At 43.9% G+C, this 16,649-nt stretch overlaps 2 protein-coding genes across 2 annotated transcripts; both read left to right on the top strand.

Annotated features, from left to right (window-relative positions):
- Positions 1 to 7,624: 7,624 nt before the first annotated feature.
- LOC6500023 (glycine-rich RNA-binding protein 1) lies at positions 7,625 to 8,068 on the top strand. The gene has a single exon (XM_001953341.3). The coding sequence runs from the start codon at positions 7,701 to 7,703 to the stop codon at positions 8,028 to 8,030; it is 330 nt and encodes a 109-aa protein (XP_001953376.1). The 5' UTR covers positions 7,625 to 7,700; the 3' UTR covers positions 8,031 to 8,068.
- Positions 8,069 to 10,215: 2,147 nt separating this feature from the next.
- On the top strand, positions 10,216 to 10,709 carry LOC6500024 (keratin-associated protein 19-2). The gene has a single exon (XM_001953340.3). It carries the CDS (start codon positions 10,305 to 10,307, stop codon positions 10,644 to 10,646), a length of 342 nt encoding a protein of 113 aa, XP_001953375.1. The 5' UTR covers positions 10,216 to 10,304; the 3' UTR covers positions 10,647 to 10,709.
- Positions 10,710 to 16,649: the final 5,940 nt, after the last annotated feature.

Raw genomic sequence — 16,649 nt, 5'->3', positions numbered from 1 at the left:
TTTCAATGAAAGTTTTGTGGCGCGTAGGTTTATTGAGGCTTCTATTTGGCGCCAATACATTTGGGCAGATGGAAGAAAAGGAAAAATTATAAGGAATTATTTTCCAAAGCGTATTTTTCTGAAAGGCACTAACAAGTAATTGCCTCTTCCGGTGTGGAAGTATTCTTTCCTCACGAAATATACTCTTCAAGTGAACTTTTGTCGTTGACTCGTGTGGCCCATTAACAACTCTTTTTAATTTTATTTAAACGGTATTTGGACAGACTTCTTTTTGGAGGAAATTCAACTTTACACACAAGTTTTATTTAACACTTTTTATGGCACTTTAACTGCTGGCCCGTCGCTCTTTTTACGACCTCCACTTGACCGAAACACCTTGCTTAGTTTGTTGACACCTGCAGCTCAATTATGGATTTCCTAATGTCATGAAACTAGATCATAAGATCTCTCCGAAGTTGTCACTTCTTTGGACTCTTTAGATATCAACTTTGAACTGAGCCGTAAACTGTGACTACTGTTGGAAAATCCACGCCACTTCCGGAGATTCGGAGCTCGTTAAAATCCTTGATTTAATGAAGATAAATCGTAGGTTGATATTCATTATCCACAGAAACCATCTCCGAACGGGATACTGTTTGGGTTTGAAATTTCACCTTTTGACATCGGCGCAGGATGTACTCGCAGGACGTGTACCAGTGTAAGATGCAAGGAGCGTTGCGGGCACGGTGACATTTAAATTAATAAACTGCCAGCGAGTTTTTTGGGCCGTAACAGGCGCGTAACTTCAGTCAATTATTCGGCCGAAAATATCCTGTTTCCAGCATCCAGTTTCGGCAGCATCCTCATTATTATTATTAACACTTTTCACGGCTACGGGCTCGCCACTTGAACTTGGTCCGGGTTGGTCCGCTCATTGTGTTCCTGTAATGCTATATAATTACACCATCAAGTTGACTGATGACACGGAATGAATCTTTGTCGCTCCCTTACACAACACGGCACTCGCAGGCCGAGGGAATCTGCATAAAATCATAATTTTTCTTCGGCCCAACCCCACGGCGACAACCCTTGCCCGATTTAGGGATATGGGCGAAAGTGTCCTTCGGATTGACTTTCCCTCGATGGCAATGTATTGTAATGAGATGCAACATTCTGCAGTTCCAATTCTTCGAAACACAAAGGCGGTTTTTGCATTCTTGACTTTCAGTTAATGTTCTTTGAATTATTCCTTTATTTTTGGCTCACAATTGATCGGCGAACGTGTCCCATTGATGGGGCATCCTGGCCAAGACGGAATGAGCTAATCCCAGGCATATGTATGCCTGCTAATGCATTCCATCCTCGCCCCGATCTGTCATGAGGCACAATCGGAGGTGTCAAAAATTTTGACACTTCAATTTCTTGTGCTCGCATAACACGAGACAAATGAGCAGCGCGTGTGTTTCCTCATTGCATTACTTGCGAATATCCTGCCAGGAGTTACAGTAGTCTATCCATATGTGGCGGGGGTGTTCTGGTGTGTGTGTGTGTGTGTGTGTGTGTGTGTAGGTGCAGCCGTCGTCTGTCAGAACCGTCTTGTCATGCATCAAAAAAAAAAGAAAGCAAAAAAGTAGAAATGAAAAAGAGGAACGAAGTCAAAGCAAACAGAATGAAATGGCAGCGGGAAAAATTAAATTGAAAATTTCAACATAGACCGGGGGCGGGTAGAGGAGAGGGGGCGGGCGGAGCAGGATGGCTGCCACCAGGTTGCCACAGTTGACTCTTTTGATAAACAAACAGACAGCAGACAGAAGCCTGGCGAAAATGTTGATTACAGTCAGCGAAGAAAAGCCAGCAACCCAAACAGGACACTGCAAAGAAAAATGTTTCCATTTTAAGGACAAATCAATTTTTTGATACTTTCGGCGGTTTTTTAAATATCCCGTCTATTAGAAAAAAATATAAGAAGTAAGTGAGCAGTACATAATTGTAGACCCTCATAGAAAGAGTTTTTTTTTAAGTGCACAAGCAACAACGACACACGGCGACATATGAGACCACTGCTTCCGCCTTTGAGTCACACAAGCCCGCCAAAGGACATGCGCCAAAAAAAATTGAAAATGATAAAAAAAAAGCGAAATGAAAGCATCTGAGGAAATGAGAGGAGCGACAAAAAATGAAATAAAAATCCATTCGCGGCTCGAAACTTTCATGTGTATCCATGTCAGCTTGGCTTTTGTGCTACTCGGAACGAGTTGTCAAATAAAAGCCTGAGCAGCCGGCAAAAAAGGACCAAAAGCGGCAGGAGCTGAAGCTACAGGATCGTTGACTTGGCTGGCAGCCATAAAAATGGCGTCTGGCCTGGCAAGGACTTTAAAAAGCTGCTAGGAAATCGATGTGGAAAGTCAGCTGCCAAGCTGCATGTCAGCCGTGCCGCCATGCCGCCGTTCTGAATGTTGCCTCACCTGTCGCAGGACAAACAAATTTTAATCAAAATAAAAAGGAGCAAAATAGAGGAAAAACTACAAATCACATTTCCTGTGGCAACATCCACTTCCTGTTTAGCATGGAAATCTCCCAGTCACCGCTTCACACGCTGGCCGTTGCCGTTTTGACAACTGCAGCCGCTTTGAAGTTGCATGCAACGTATTCCGCTGTGTGTCACATAATTGTCAGTAAGTCAGTCAGCCAACAAGGCGGTCCGTCAACTTGGTCAGTCATGCACTCAATCAGTGGCAGGATACTCCGTCCAGTCCAGGCCAGGACACTGGCGCTGGTGTAGTTCACCCCCTTCGACTCCTACTCGCCCTGATGAAGTGCACTTTTCGCGGTTCCCCTCCAGGAAGTCGGACTTCCTAAGCGGAACCCTCGGCATTATCCTACCATGGGAATGCCAGGACTCGCGGGGTGGCAACAGCACCAGGACCAAAGTTTGTAATCAGCGATTGTGGCTGTGGTCCTTTGTGGTTTATGTTGGCAGCTCCTAATTGATGCAGTTAGTGGAGTGCTGTGACTGGAACCCTTTAATTGCTCCTCTAGTTCTGAGTAGATTGCTGCAAGGATAAACACTTTGTTTAGGAAAGTGTTTGGTGGGAAATGAATTCGGAGGTAAAAACTTCAAAAATAACTGCTGTTTTAAGAAGGGCTTCCAAAATAAGATGTGTTGTAGCTCCGGGATGGCAAAATTCAAAGCGCTCACAGAAACACAATATTGTCTATTGAAGCTAATGTTTTTTTTATGTACACCCCTTAACTTTACTGACAATGTAAGACCAAGCTTTTCCATGTAATCTATCTGTTTTTTATGCCATTACAAGACACCAATTCGATGATGCCCATCACTTGTTAATCACGCTTAATGCCCGAAAAAAACCAATCCGCGGCTCTGGGCGATGCTTAGCTGGAATAAATCTACCATAAAGATGCCTGACATTATTCAAAATACCAAAACTACAGATTCCAGGCATCCCAAATGCCAGGCAGCTGAGGAGGAGGAGCTCAATCTGGAGGATGATGGGCAAAAAAGGCAATAAAACTTAATGCAGACGGGGGAGCCGCGGGATCGTGAAGGCACAAACGACTTCATTTTATCTTAATGTGCTAATAAATTTCCCGGAGACGAAATCTCCGCCAAAAACCAAATAAATTTACTAATACCAAAATTAACACACTCGAGTCTCGACTCGGAGGGAAATGGAGCGCCAAGCAGTTGACTGAGTGGCATGCGTGGAATCGAAGAAATGCAATTAAGGCAGCCAAATCATCCAGAGAACCAGCCCGCATTCGGTCTTAAGTGTTTAAGTAGCTAAACGCCTGACAACCGGAGAAGTTATGGCCCGGCCTGCAGTTCCAAGTTGGCGCGTGCTCGGCACCCACATCTTCTCCCCAAAAATGATTCTGTCATCGCCCCACGAATGGGATGAGATGGCACGGGATGATCTTCATCTAGCCGGAAAGAAATCGCCACTTGAGTTGGCGCTGACAATTCCACCCCGAAAGGAGGTTCGCTCCTCGAATCAATTGCCCTAAAAGGGTTCATGCCTCCAGCTCGTAAATTTGATAGAGCTCAAGTGGCCAACTGGCACCTGAGATTGGGACTCGAAGATCCCCAATTCATTTCGAATGGTTTCCGAAATTACCGAACTTTGATAACTTGAGTTTTATGATCGTTTGATGGAAAAACGTAATTAATATGACATTTATGACTCCAACAGCTGGAAAACTTCGACTAGAGGCTCGATCCAGATTCCCTTCAGGATTACCGGTCAGTACTAGGCCATTTTTCATTTGGCTCCTTTCTGGTTTCTTGGGCTGGGCGCGCCTTTCAAGCAGTCGCCACCCCTAAAGGAATGCAGTCTCATATGCATTATTTTGCATGTCTGGCGATTTGGGCAACTCAAGCGTAAAGGTCAAAAGATCAATGTTGACAGAGCTGCAAGGGGAAAGGCGACCGCCGGCCGACCGACCAGAGGGGTTGCAGATTTTCAAAACAATTTCTATAGTTTTGCCGGCGATAATGCTCTGATTTCGTTTTTGAAAAATGTATGCAGCATTTACATTTGTCCATTGTCCAGTTCGCTGATTAGGCGTGAAGTTTGGGATTTGAATAAGAGTTTTTCTTGGGTTTAAAATATGCACAGAATGCAGCGACATTTTCATGTTTTGGCGGGAAAAGAAATTGTAGAAAGTATAGCAAGGGGAAAGAACATTTTCTCATCAGAAAATTTGATAAATTCTAACTTTTTAACTTCTATAAAATTGGAAATTAAAAAATTAAATTGATCTGTAGTTAAGTTCTTTTAATATCTTTAAAAAAAGAGGTTTGAAAGACTACCGATTTATAAGATACCTTTCAAAGAAGGCTAAATATAATGGCCTTCTTTGAAAGGTACCTTAAAAGTCGGAAGGAAAAGATAAATATTGTAAGATATTCTATTGAAGAATTCACAAATCCAAAGAACAAACATTTATAAAAACTCTCCACAAACTCTCAAACTTCTAGAATTCAAATAAAAAAGAGGTCAACATCTCCTAATTAAGGTCACTTTCCTCCCAGCTCCCTGGACCATCGATTTCTTCCCAAACAAACAGCCTTACAACACGTTCCGCCTTATTATGACCATGCGAACAAAGACCAGTAAAAAATAGAACAAATCTTTACCACCCCAGCGGGGATGCCGAGAAAAAATAACACTTAAAAAATTTGCAAACATGTTTTGCATACAGCCCAACCGATCATCAAATATTCGCATGCAGTTCGGGGCGATGGCGCTATGCGCTGGGAAAAGAACGCAAATCTTAGGTAAATTTTCACCCAGAAGACAAAGCCGAGAAAAGATCCGGAGTGCAACCACCGATCACGAACGCAAGACTACATCCAGCTGCTTGGGAGACCCACGTCACGATCTCGATCGGGACAGATCTTTTGTGCAAACTGGAGCAAACAAATGCGAGTGCGAAAATCTACCCCATAATCCCAGTGAAAAACCCGAAATTAAGCTACACAGAACAATGGGGAAATGGGTAGGGAAATTCGTATATTTATTTGCGTATCGAAATGTGCAAATTTTGTTACTTTGAATAAATCATAAATCTTTTTTCGGGTAAAAGCAAATTTAAATTTCGGAAATTGTTATTTTTGGAGAGGTGGGGGTAGAGCAGGAGAAGCTCTCTAGATAGAAAAATATCTACGCCATATATGAACTAACAACATCACCTGTCCAAATCCAGTCCAAACACAATAATTGGTGTCATAAAAGTTAGTTAAATCATATTGCACGTCACTCAAATCGGTGACATTACCGAATTAGAAAAGTTTGGGGGGCGGCGACTCGGCATGGCGTGACGATTGCCTCGGCCATTGTTTTGATGACACGCCAAATGGTTTCTGTTTCCAAGCCCATTTCACCTGTCAGCCAAATGGACAGCTATCTACCTGCCACCCAATTACCTGCCCCGTGCCCCGTCCTCACGAGTGGGGCGTGTCCGGTGGCGCTAGCCGTTTGCGGCAAATGTTCTGTGGTGCGTGGGGCAATAATCACAAATTTACAGCTCGTCATCGGTTTGGGTAAATGGCGACAGCGGTGTGTCACTAGATGTTTGTTTCTGATTGCCGCAATTATATGTAAATTAATTACGGGTTCAATCGCGCCAGTCTATGGCTTAATAGTGAACGAAGGAGATACTGCACCCCACTCACTCCACACTCCACTCCCAAATGGCAAACTAGTTTTGGCATGCAAATTGACAGCTCCAGACAACTCCAGACGCGACGTGGCAGAGCCTTTTTCGTAAGTGGCAGAGACAACTCAATGATGTCTGTAAATGCTACGCTCGATTGAGGATCCCCAGATACCCAGATCTGCACATGGAGGCTGGCATGAAAGGCAGATTCAGATACGGCCACAAAGATGCAGACACAGATACAGATACAGATACAGATTCGGTGAAAGATGCAGTTGCAGATACAGTTGCCAGTGTGGTGCAGCTGCCAGCGATCGAAGTGGCGCGATCATGTGCAAATGTTTTCCTGTTTGCTTTGTTTTTTGGAAGCACTTGACACGAAGAAATAATTCCATTGAGTTGGCAACTATGTCGGGAATCTCGAGCGAGACAAAATTAGACAAGAAGCGTGATTTACGGAACCCTTAAATCACATGACAACACCGCGGATCGGATCGAAACAGATCGAGAATCGAACAGCAAATGCGACGACAATGTCTGGGCAGCACATGTGAGACCGAGGAGTGGAATGGGAGTGGAAAGCCAAATGGAAATGGAAATGGGGCTGCCACTGGGACACTGGGAGGCGGACAATGATACTGTTACCGAAGCGATCAGACAAACTGATTTATGGCCCTGGAATCGAGACAGATCAGAAGCAGATCAAAGCAAATCAGGGTGTCTACACAGGGCTTTATGGCCTGGTAATACTATATGCTTGTGCTAAGCACCGATCATCGATCACTGAACGTGTGACCACACCGGGGTATTTCCAGTCAATAAACCACTTAGCTTGCTTTATTTTTTGCTACTTAAGAATCGTAACGATTCCATCAGTCAGTCTTCCGCCTCACTGGTTTCGCCCAAAACAATCTTTGTTTACAAAATCGAGAAGAAAGAAACCAGCACTTCACACCTCGTGTCTCTGGCTAAGAAAACTCGTTTCAGGTGATGCTCGAATGAAAGCTTAAGTTTGGCATCTCATTGAGCCAGAATTTAGATATAATAGCTCACACTATTCCCCTTCATTTAAATTATAAGCCTCTCAGGCTCAAACAGAGTGTTCAGAATTATTACTTTCAAATTGTAGAAAGGAATCCCCTTGGGAACATCAGAATCATGTCAACAAATAACGTGAAAATAAATTTGCATTCATTAGGCTTCACGAGATATTGGCTCCAACCAGTTCATTGATTTGTTTATTTCGTCACCGGGTTTTGGGAATATTTTTGGCAAAAAAACAAAATAAAAGAAACCGCAAAGCTAGATGGGGATTCTGGTCTGCGGTTTGTTTTTAGTCATCATTCTAGAACAGGTTCCCCATTTGGGGAACGCATTTTGTTTAGATTGTTCTTGAATCCCATTAATATCGAGACGTTAAATGCCAGATCGCATCTGCGATCCCGGCTTGGTATAAAAGGAGATCCCAAAAGCCGGCTGAGAATCAGTTAAAATCGAAAGTTCTACGTTATTGGAAGTCATTATTATTCAAAATAAAAATGCGTTCAGCTATTTTATTGGGCCTGATTGCCTGCTTGGCTTTCAGCCTCGTCCTGGCAGCTGAAGAGTCCCCCATCCAGTCGAATGATCTGTCCTCCGTCGAGAGGGATATCGGCCAGGCTGTGGAGTCCGAGGTGCGAGCTAAGAGACAATTCGGCTTTGGCGGACCCTTCTATGGCGGATATGGACGGCGTTTTGGTTATGGCGGCTATGGCGGATACGGTGGATTCGGCGGATACGGCAGACCATTCGGAGGCTTCGGTGGTCCCTTCGGCGGATTTGGAGGTCCTTTCGGAGGCTTTGGAGGCCCCTTTGGATTTTACGGCTAAATAGTTACATCTACCAATAAATGAAGACTGAATATGTAGACAGTGTGCGTTTTTGTTTCTTCCATGTGAAGAGGTGTCCCAAATTATCTTCCCACTTGACCTCGTCTTTGGAAATGTGTGTGACGTGGGGGAATATTTTAAAAATAAATAACAGAAAATCTCCATTTATTTATTAGTGCGTTCGCCAGGTCTCGCTCCTGAGCTAGAGCCATGCTAATTATAAGTCCAGGAGGGTGTGTTTGTTTACGTTCCCGGAGCTGTCACGATCTGTTTGCTGTCTTTTGGGGCACTTTGCCTTGCAGCCTCGGCTGGGCATGTGTGGGAGTTTGCCGAGGTTTGCGGCAATTATCACGTACGAATGTCATAATTATCATTTAGATTTTATTAGCTGGACCCCTGACTCGGGGAGGGCTTCTGCTGTTTGGCTCTGCAGCAGCAACTGCGAGCTGTCCAAGGAAAATAAATAAGTAAATATTTAAATGCTGTCGGGCCGAACATACAGCTAAACTTGGCATAAATTAGCTGTCATTTCGGAGACTTTGTTCTGGTAAAATGGCAGAAAGAAGTACTCCCGAAAATGGTAATGGCGGACTCTTATATACCCCCTTGATCACCATCATTAGCGGTTTTAATGGCATACTTACATTTCATTATCTTTTGCTACTGGGTACATTAAATTCCATTATATAATCTATGGCAATTAAGTCAAATTTGTGCTGATACATTAAGTTTTTAAATCAGTGCTTTCGGCTTTGAATTATAGGTAATTAAAAGATTGGCAAAAAATTAAACTATTGGCCAAAAAATGGCGCGTGCTAAACTGAATTCGTTGCCTTTCTCGGCCATAAATCAAGTAAACAATTAACCGTTTAGCCGCTGGCTTCTCAAATTGGCAGCATATGCGCTGAAGATGCCACTGAGTCTTATTTGCTTGCCGCAGCGAGGCACTAATCCCGTTCTAATCAACCCAAAACCCTCCGAAATGCATATTAATTTGCGGAAAGGCCCACTAATGTCCAGGGTTATCGCGGGTTCGAGGGGTTCAGTGTGGGCAAACACACAACGCCCATCGCTGTGACTTACCCCCAAACATAGAACGCCCTTGACGGGAGAGGGAGCGGGTGGTGCTGTCATTGTTTAATTGTCAATAGACATCGGCTTCTATCAATATCACAAAAGCTAATAACTCTCGGTTGGCTGGACGAGCCGAGCAACTGACAACAAAACCTCGACGGCCATCCCCCGGTTCTAATCCCACCGGATATGCTCAATCAAAGCTCAAAGTGTGCATGCCGGGGAGGGGCTGGGCTGTGTGGGAGTTTGGGAGTTTTGGGGGAGGTGTGAGGTATGAGGGCCCAACCTCAACCTGTCTGGCGGGGGTTGGTCGCCCGGTGGAAATCATCGCATTTCATTCATCACTTTTCGCCTTTTCAACGCAAGCAACCCTCCTCGGATCCGAGCAGGACTTGGACATGCTTCCCCCTTCCAGATGGCTGGCATGTTTTGATATTAAAATTGCGTAATTATAATTAACCACATGTGTGTATGAGTGAGTGTGCATACATGTAAGGGGGAAGCGGTTTAGCATGTCCTTTGACTGCTTCCGTTCGTCGGTTAAAGTTACTTCCTCCCGTTTGTGTCACGTGTGTAATTCTGTAAGCGATCCGAGTCCGGGTCCGTGTCGGTGTCGGTGTTCCAGCCCCTGGGGCATAATCCATAACTTAGCCGACAATTGATACAACTTCCAAGCCGAGTCACCTGATCATTAAAAAAGGAAAATTTTAATTAAGACTGGACATCTTTGGGCTTATTTAATTAAAAAAAAGGGATAATTATTGACGATTTGATTTGGCAGAACTTCTATTTATTTATCCAAGAGACACGAAAATAAATATTTATTTTTTAGATTAGTATATATTATGTAAAATAGAAGCCACTTTATAAATATTTATGAAATTAATAAGTCTAAACATAGCTTCTGGGTTTTCTAACTTTACGTCACTGAAGTTTGAAGAAGGTTTTTAGAACAAAATAAAAAAAATAGAATCCGAAAATGGGGAATTCTACTCGTATTAGTCTTTAGTCAATTTTGTATAACAGGTTTTTCGTTTTGACAACGCATTGTGTTTAGATTGTTCTTGAATCACCTTATTATCGAACCGTTAAACGCTTGGTCTCGACTCTGTATAAAAGCGCTGGCCAAGAACTAGCTCAGTATCAGTTCGAATTCAAAGTCAAGCTTATTGGAAGTCATCGTTAGTCAACTAATTAACAATGAGATCTGCGGTTCTTTTTGGCCTGATTGCCTGCCTGGCTTTCAGCCTGGTTATGGCACTCGAGGACTCTCCCCGGCAGTCCAACGATCTGTCCTCTCTGGAGCAGGAAATCGGTCAGGCGGTGGATACTCAGGAGCGTTCTAAGCGGCAGATTGGCTTCGGCGGACCCTTCTACGGCGGTGGAGGACCCTTCTACGGCGGTGGCTTCGGACGTCCCTATGGAGGATACGGCGGCTTCGGACGTCCCTATGGAGGATACGGCGGATATGGAGGCTATGGCGGATACGGTGGATATGGCGGTGGATTCAGACGTCATCACCATGGAGGATTCTACGGCTAAGAAATGAATGACAAAAGACACTGCTACCAATAAACGAAAAACTAAGATGAACCTAATACAAAACATTTGTTTCTTTGCCAAAAAAATTTCACACTGTGAGAATATCAGTTTACTTCAATTCCATTCCCATGCCAAGTCAAACTCTTACTTTTCCAACTGCACATCTATCAACTAATGCGTATGGCCCACAAAATCCCTAATTGTAATTAAGCATGGGAATCCACACAAGATGGGAAACTAAATCCGAAACCGAATAGCCCAAATAATGTGGCCAATAAAATTACAGTGGGCCTCGTATGCCTTCTGTGGAGCCCAACTGTTGAAGAAGGAGTGTATGATGGACCCAGTGTGGTAATAGGTAAAGGAGTAGGAGTAACAGTCCAGGGCACAGACATTCCATATACCATGCCATAGAGATACCAGAAACAGACAGAGCCACAGATGAGAATGGTCTGGCACTGGGGGATTACAAACGTGTTGCCATTAGTTAACTTCAGCTTTGATTGATTTCAATTAATCTTGGACGCGTGTAATTAATCATTGAACACTTTAATATGGTTAACAACTCTTGACCAAGCAACGGTTAAAAAGGTTCAACGAGCCATCGCCCGGCAAACGAATGAGCCCAGTCGAGGCAACTGACAAAGTGACTAACTGACTAACTGGCTGACTGACTGACTGACCACAAGTTGCAATGGACTGGAGGTGCCCAGCTCCCCCGCCCTTCGAGCATCGGTTGCCGGGGCAGCCGCCTCCAAGAAAAATGGCCAAGTTTGGAAAATGCGTTGGAGTAATAGCCGGTAACGAACAGGCATGGATTTCCATAGCCCAGTCCCAGAGGCAAGATTCGGATTCAACCACAGGCTCTGGGCCCCCGACTAATTGTACTTGGATTTCGCGCCACTCAAGAAAGCTTTGTGGTCTTGGTAACGTGAAAAGCGGTCGCGATTGATGGCTATCAATGCCGATGACTTATGGCCAGAGTCTGAGAGCAAGACAGGCCGGCGGACCTGGCAAATCCATCCATCTATGCGGCACATTTGACTGCAGCTCACTTTGATTATATGGCTGGCTTCCCTCAGCTCCATAACCCTGGGCAATTGCTGGTCTCTGGTTTTGACTATTGATTTTCCCATGCCGCAACAAATAGCCCTGGGTCACCAAAAATCGGTGGGTAAGCGATCCGATCCGATCCAATCCGATTGAAGTAAGGTGTCATTAAGCGGGTTCTTTAAATAGAGCTATCCCGAAGGCACCCATCGAAAACCAATTGAACGAATTTCACACATGGGCGCTAATGAATTTAATGAAGTCATTTTTCTTTAACCGATTTACAAAACTACTTACAACTTCTGGCTGGCTGGGGCTTGAGCTGGGGCTGGGGCTGGTCCGTCAGTCAGATGGTCAGAACAAGCGAGTTCATAATTTTGCACCATTAATCACCGCCTAACAAAGAGATCTCTCTCGGAGCAGATCGCGGGATTGACAGCCACCAAAGGAGGAAAGTAATTTGGGCAGCCGAGTTTGCTGATTGGCTGCTGGGAAATTAAAAAACAATTGTTAATTATTAAATTTTAAATTTTTACACTTGGCCGCAAATGATGCCCATTTCATCGGGGGCTATTTTGGGAGCTGTTAGTTGTGGGCTTCAGATCCAAAACCAAATCATCGTGCCTCTGGTCGACACCTCGCTGATGAGATCATTCATCAAAAACTTAAACCGAGTAAAATGAGTTGCCATTGTTGAGGGGCTGCAGTTCGTACAAAAAGCATTTTGGAGTTGCCGCAGAGGCTCCTTTTCTCTGAGGTGTTTCTGGAGTTCACTGGAGTTTGACTGCTCAATTATGATTTTGATGGGGTCGGCATTTCCTGGGGTGCCACATGCAGCCACGAGAAAGTGATAACTAGAGTTTTAAAAAAATAAATAGAGAAAGTTCTGCACTACATATATTTATACCCTTTCTGAGGTTATTTTAATTTTGCCGCAAGTGTACAAAGCCGAATGTCTTCTATAGTCAAAATATGCGTGTCTGTCTGTCTCTCGGTCCCATTCAATATTTTGGCCCATTTCTATCGGATTCTAGAGCGGAATACCTTAATCGATTTGTAGATCGATTCTTCGTCATTCTGCATCAAAATCTAGAAACAAAATATTTTTTACATTTTTTGTCACATTTCCTGGGGGATCCCCTTTCAAATGTTGAAAAATGCATGGGGACGCATACATGGCCCACTGCGAATGCTATATCTTCCCCGATAACCATCCGATTTAAGGGCGGAATACCTTAAACGATTTGTGGGTCGATTTTCCACCATTCTGCATCAAAATCCAGGAACAAATTATTTTTTGTCAAATTTACTAGGTAATCTAAACTGCATTTTAACTTGTTTCCGCCGTGAGCTTTCCTTTCTTTCTGTTTCCTAAAGCCTTAAAATAATAAACATGTTAAGACTTAAAAAACAAATTATGTTTTTGAAGGGGTTGATGGAGCTTACCGAAAAACTTGTGTTACAATTACATAAAAAATATTGAAACCATTTAGTGAAAATCTTACATTTCCGTTTCAGCTTTTCCGGTTTTTCTTACAGAATTTTTCGGCTTTTTTAAATCCTATATTTTCATTGTTCCAAACTGACCTAAGCCAAAATTGCGTTTTTCTTTCGGCTGACCAAGGCAGAGGAAATGCGATCACGACCGCAAAATGTAGCGCTTCATTAAAATCGGATTAATGTGCAGGATAAATGTGTATCAGGAGTCCGGCCAAAGGACGCCCAGCTGACCAGTGTCCGATTCCCACGCTGAAAGGACAGCCGAATATCCTCAAGCTACGCATATGCAAAAACGCAAGACGCCAGAGTTGGAATTAAAATGGAAATGCGTATAAAATCGACCCAAAAGCAACCCCAAAACCACGGAGATATCTCGGAGGAATCCAGGTATTCGGGGTGGACAAGCGGAACCCTTTTGGGCGATGCCATAAAATTGTGTAAAATTTTAAGAAAATCAAGCTGAAAATTTTCAAGGGACAATAACTGGACTATGTCCAGAGATCTTATTCTTTGGGGGTTGTTACTGCTAGCTCGGTGGCGATCGGAAAGGTCAGCGTCTGCTGGACACTCGAACTCGAGTTCAAACTGCTACCTGGGATGCTGCCGGCGGTGCTTCGTCCTGGAGGACATCTCCGGCATCTGGTCCAGTGATCTTCATTGTTGTTAACGCCGCGCCTCTGACCTCTGGCTGTCTCACGCAATTAGGGAAACTTTCTGGGGTCAAAAATATGTACATTTCCCATTTGAATATTTTGCATTAATCTTTGCATACAGTTGGCCGACTTTGTTGTTGTCTTTTGCCAGGGCCTCCTCCCTTGGACTGATTTGAATAAGTGCTAATGATTTGTGACATGTTCAGTTCCCTGGTAGCCCCAGCACAAGGCTCTCTGGGCGAATGTTTAATTCATGGCTTCGGTTTCGACGGACACATAAATAAGGCGGTCTCCAGACTGCCCAGTAGTAGCTCGTACTAGGAAATAAAAGGGGGAGGCTAGCTCGTAATTACACACATGTACATATATACCACACATGTGAGCGGGGGCTGACCTTTTGACATGCGCTCTCGAAATACATATCGGAGGGAGCCCAAACATATGGGCCCTGCCACTTTCCCCACCGCTCCATTTGTTTGAGTAAGGCATATACTGAATATAAAGGGTATATTATATTGTATGTAATGCTTTCTGGGGCCAAACGAACCCTAAACTGATTTGTGGCTCGCATGTCAAGGAGTAGTCTTTGAATCGGTTTTGGCTCAAATGACATTCCAACTGAACAAATAAAAGATAAAATAATTGCTGTGATTTTAATTGGTTCTATGGAAGTTGTGTATTTTTTACTCAGTTGGTTAAGTAACTATGAGGATTGGCTTCTCAATGGTATTATATTAAATAGCAGCTCCTATGTATATAGCACATAACATATATTTATATCAAAAAACCGTACAATCAATAAATGCTTTTAATTAATTAATACAAGACTAAGATAAATACATTGTTTTTTATTAACAAAGTGAAAATAATTCTCTTTAAAAAGCATCCACATTTTCTCCACAGTTTTTCCCAATGCATTCGTCAACCAGAGATGAGTTTTCATCAAGCATATTGGGTTGACAAAGTTGTTAACAGCGGAAACTTTTTATTTTGAACTTTTTTTTGTCGTTCCTGTGTCTGGGACATTTGATATTTGTGGACGCGACTCTCGGCAAAAGCATACATTTGCAGCATTTTGCAGCCGTCGTGGCACAGGGCTCCACTTTCACAATGAATCATCCGACTAAAAACAACATCCAAAGCGAACTTTTTCTGCGCTCCAACTGAAGGATGCCGCAGAGTGGGCTGCTGGGAAGTGGGTGCTGGAAAGTGGTTGGTGGGAGGCTAGGGCGGGCGCGTGTTCGTCAGTTTAACCATCATGACATGGCCCGGTCCATTGCGGTCCTGGTCTCTGGCATTTTAGCACTTATTCATAAAGTCCTTGCGAGCAGCGGAAGACAAAAGGCAAAAAACCCGAGAGAAGAAGAATTACTAAAAATTTATCAATGTAAAAGTTGCGGGAAGGTAGTTGGGTGGCAAGTGTTAGAGTGAGGAGGTGGGGCAGTGGGCTGGTGGCAGGAAACAAGCAACAATGTAAATTATATGCCAGTTGGTTTGCCATTTTAGACGTGGGGGGGGAGGCCCAAGGGGGTGCCATCTGCGAGTGGCTGCCAAGCAGCTTTTCCTTTTTCCGGGGGAATAGGAGAATCGCAGATACAGATACATTTGCAGAAACATATATGTATCTCTGAGTAGCATAAAAAAGTCCTTGGAATCGGGTGCAGTTTGCATTCGAGTGCATCTGTGCATCCATATGTGGCAAGCCAGGATGCAGCGCAAAATTTTGTATATGGCTGAACATTATGTAAGGATTTAAGCTTAAGATGATAAGCTTTTAGGAAAATCATAAAAATATAACTCCTTTTAGTTTAACTTTCACAGTCCAATAAACAAACAAAGTAAGGTAACAACTTTGACTTAAATCCGAGATTTATTATACTCGGGTTTTGGGTATATTTTCTAACTTATGTATATAAAAACAATATATCAGCCTTAGGGCCGGAAAATATTCGAATGAAACATGCAACTCTAGTGACTATCTCCACTAGTACAGCCAATGCCTAGGCCCATCCGCATGAGCCCACTTCCCACTTTTCCATTTCCCATCTACGCCCAGGACCACCCACTTTCAATGAACTGTCCAAAGCAGAAAAAGAGCAGAGCTGAAGAAAAAAAGGCCAAAATGTTGGACGGGGGGGTGTGGAATGGGGGGCCTTTGTGGCAGCGAGTGCAAAAAGGCGCTCAAATGGGGTTGTCAGTATTTAACCCACCGGGGTTGGAGGTGCTGGCCGACTGCGCGAACTCCGCAATGTAACGAGTGCCGGGGGGGTGCTCGGTGTATGGGGGTGGATGGGGCATGGGGGTGCTCCCCTAACATACGAGGCCTTAACAAGAGGTGCCGAGAACCTCGGGATTAGGTTCACAGGCAGAGCAAAGGAGAAAAGCCAGCGACGTTGTCAGGATGCTGGGGAGATCATCGCCGGAGACCCCCGGTTCCACACCCGCCATTTAACTTATGCGGTGCGAAAGAGAGGAGCTCCCAATTGAATTAGAGCCGAATGGGGTTGCCAGAGAGAGACATCTAGCGGTGTTAATAAAAACCAAACACACACTTTTTCTCCTTTTTCCGTTTTTATGGGGATGGGGAGCTACAAAAAGAGCAAAAATACAAAAAAAATACGCCAGCAAAATTCCGATACAGTTAATGATAAGGCATGGAGGCGAAAGAGAGGCAGCTAGCAGGACAAAGCGAGACGGCCGATGGGGGCGTCACCCAAGTCTCCAAAAGAGAGTGAGCGAAAGAGCCAAACTTGACGAAACTCGGCGAGTGAGTGGGAACAAGTCCAATTGGAGTGAGTGA

This window comes from Drosophila ananassae, chromosome 2L (genome assembly GCF_017639315.1).
Source record: "Drosophila ananassae strain 14024-0371.13 chromosome 2L, ASM1763931v2, whole genome shotgun sequence".
Taxonomy (NCBI): Eukaryota; Metazoa; Arthropoda; class Insecta; order Diptera; family Drosophilidae; genus Drosophila; species Drosophila ananassae.
The sequence above is the reverse complement of the archived record's forward strand: the minus strand, read 5'-3'. Positions and strand labels throughout refer to the sequence as shown.

Coding starts and splice junctions, on each gene's coding strand:
- LOC6500024 (XM_001953340.3), top strand. CDS start 10,305: ATGAGATCTGCGGTTCTTTTTGGCCTGATTGCCTGCCTGGCTTTCAGC.
- LOC6500023 (XM_001953341.3), top strand. CDS start 7,701: ATGCGTTCAGCTATTTTATTGGGCCTGATTGCCTGCTTGGCTTTCAGC.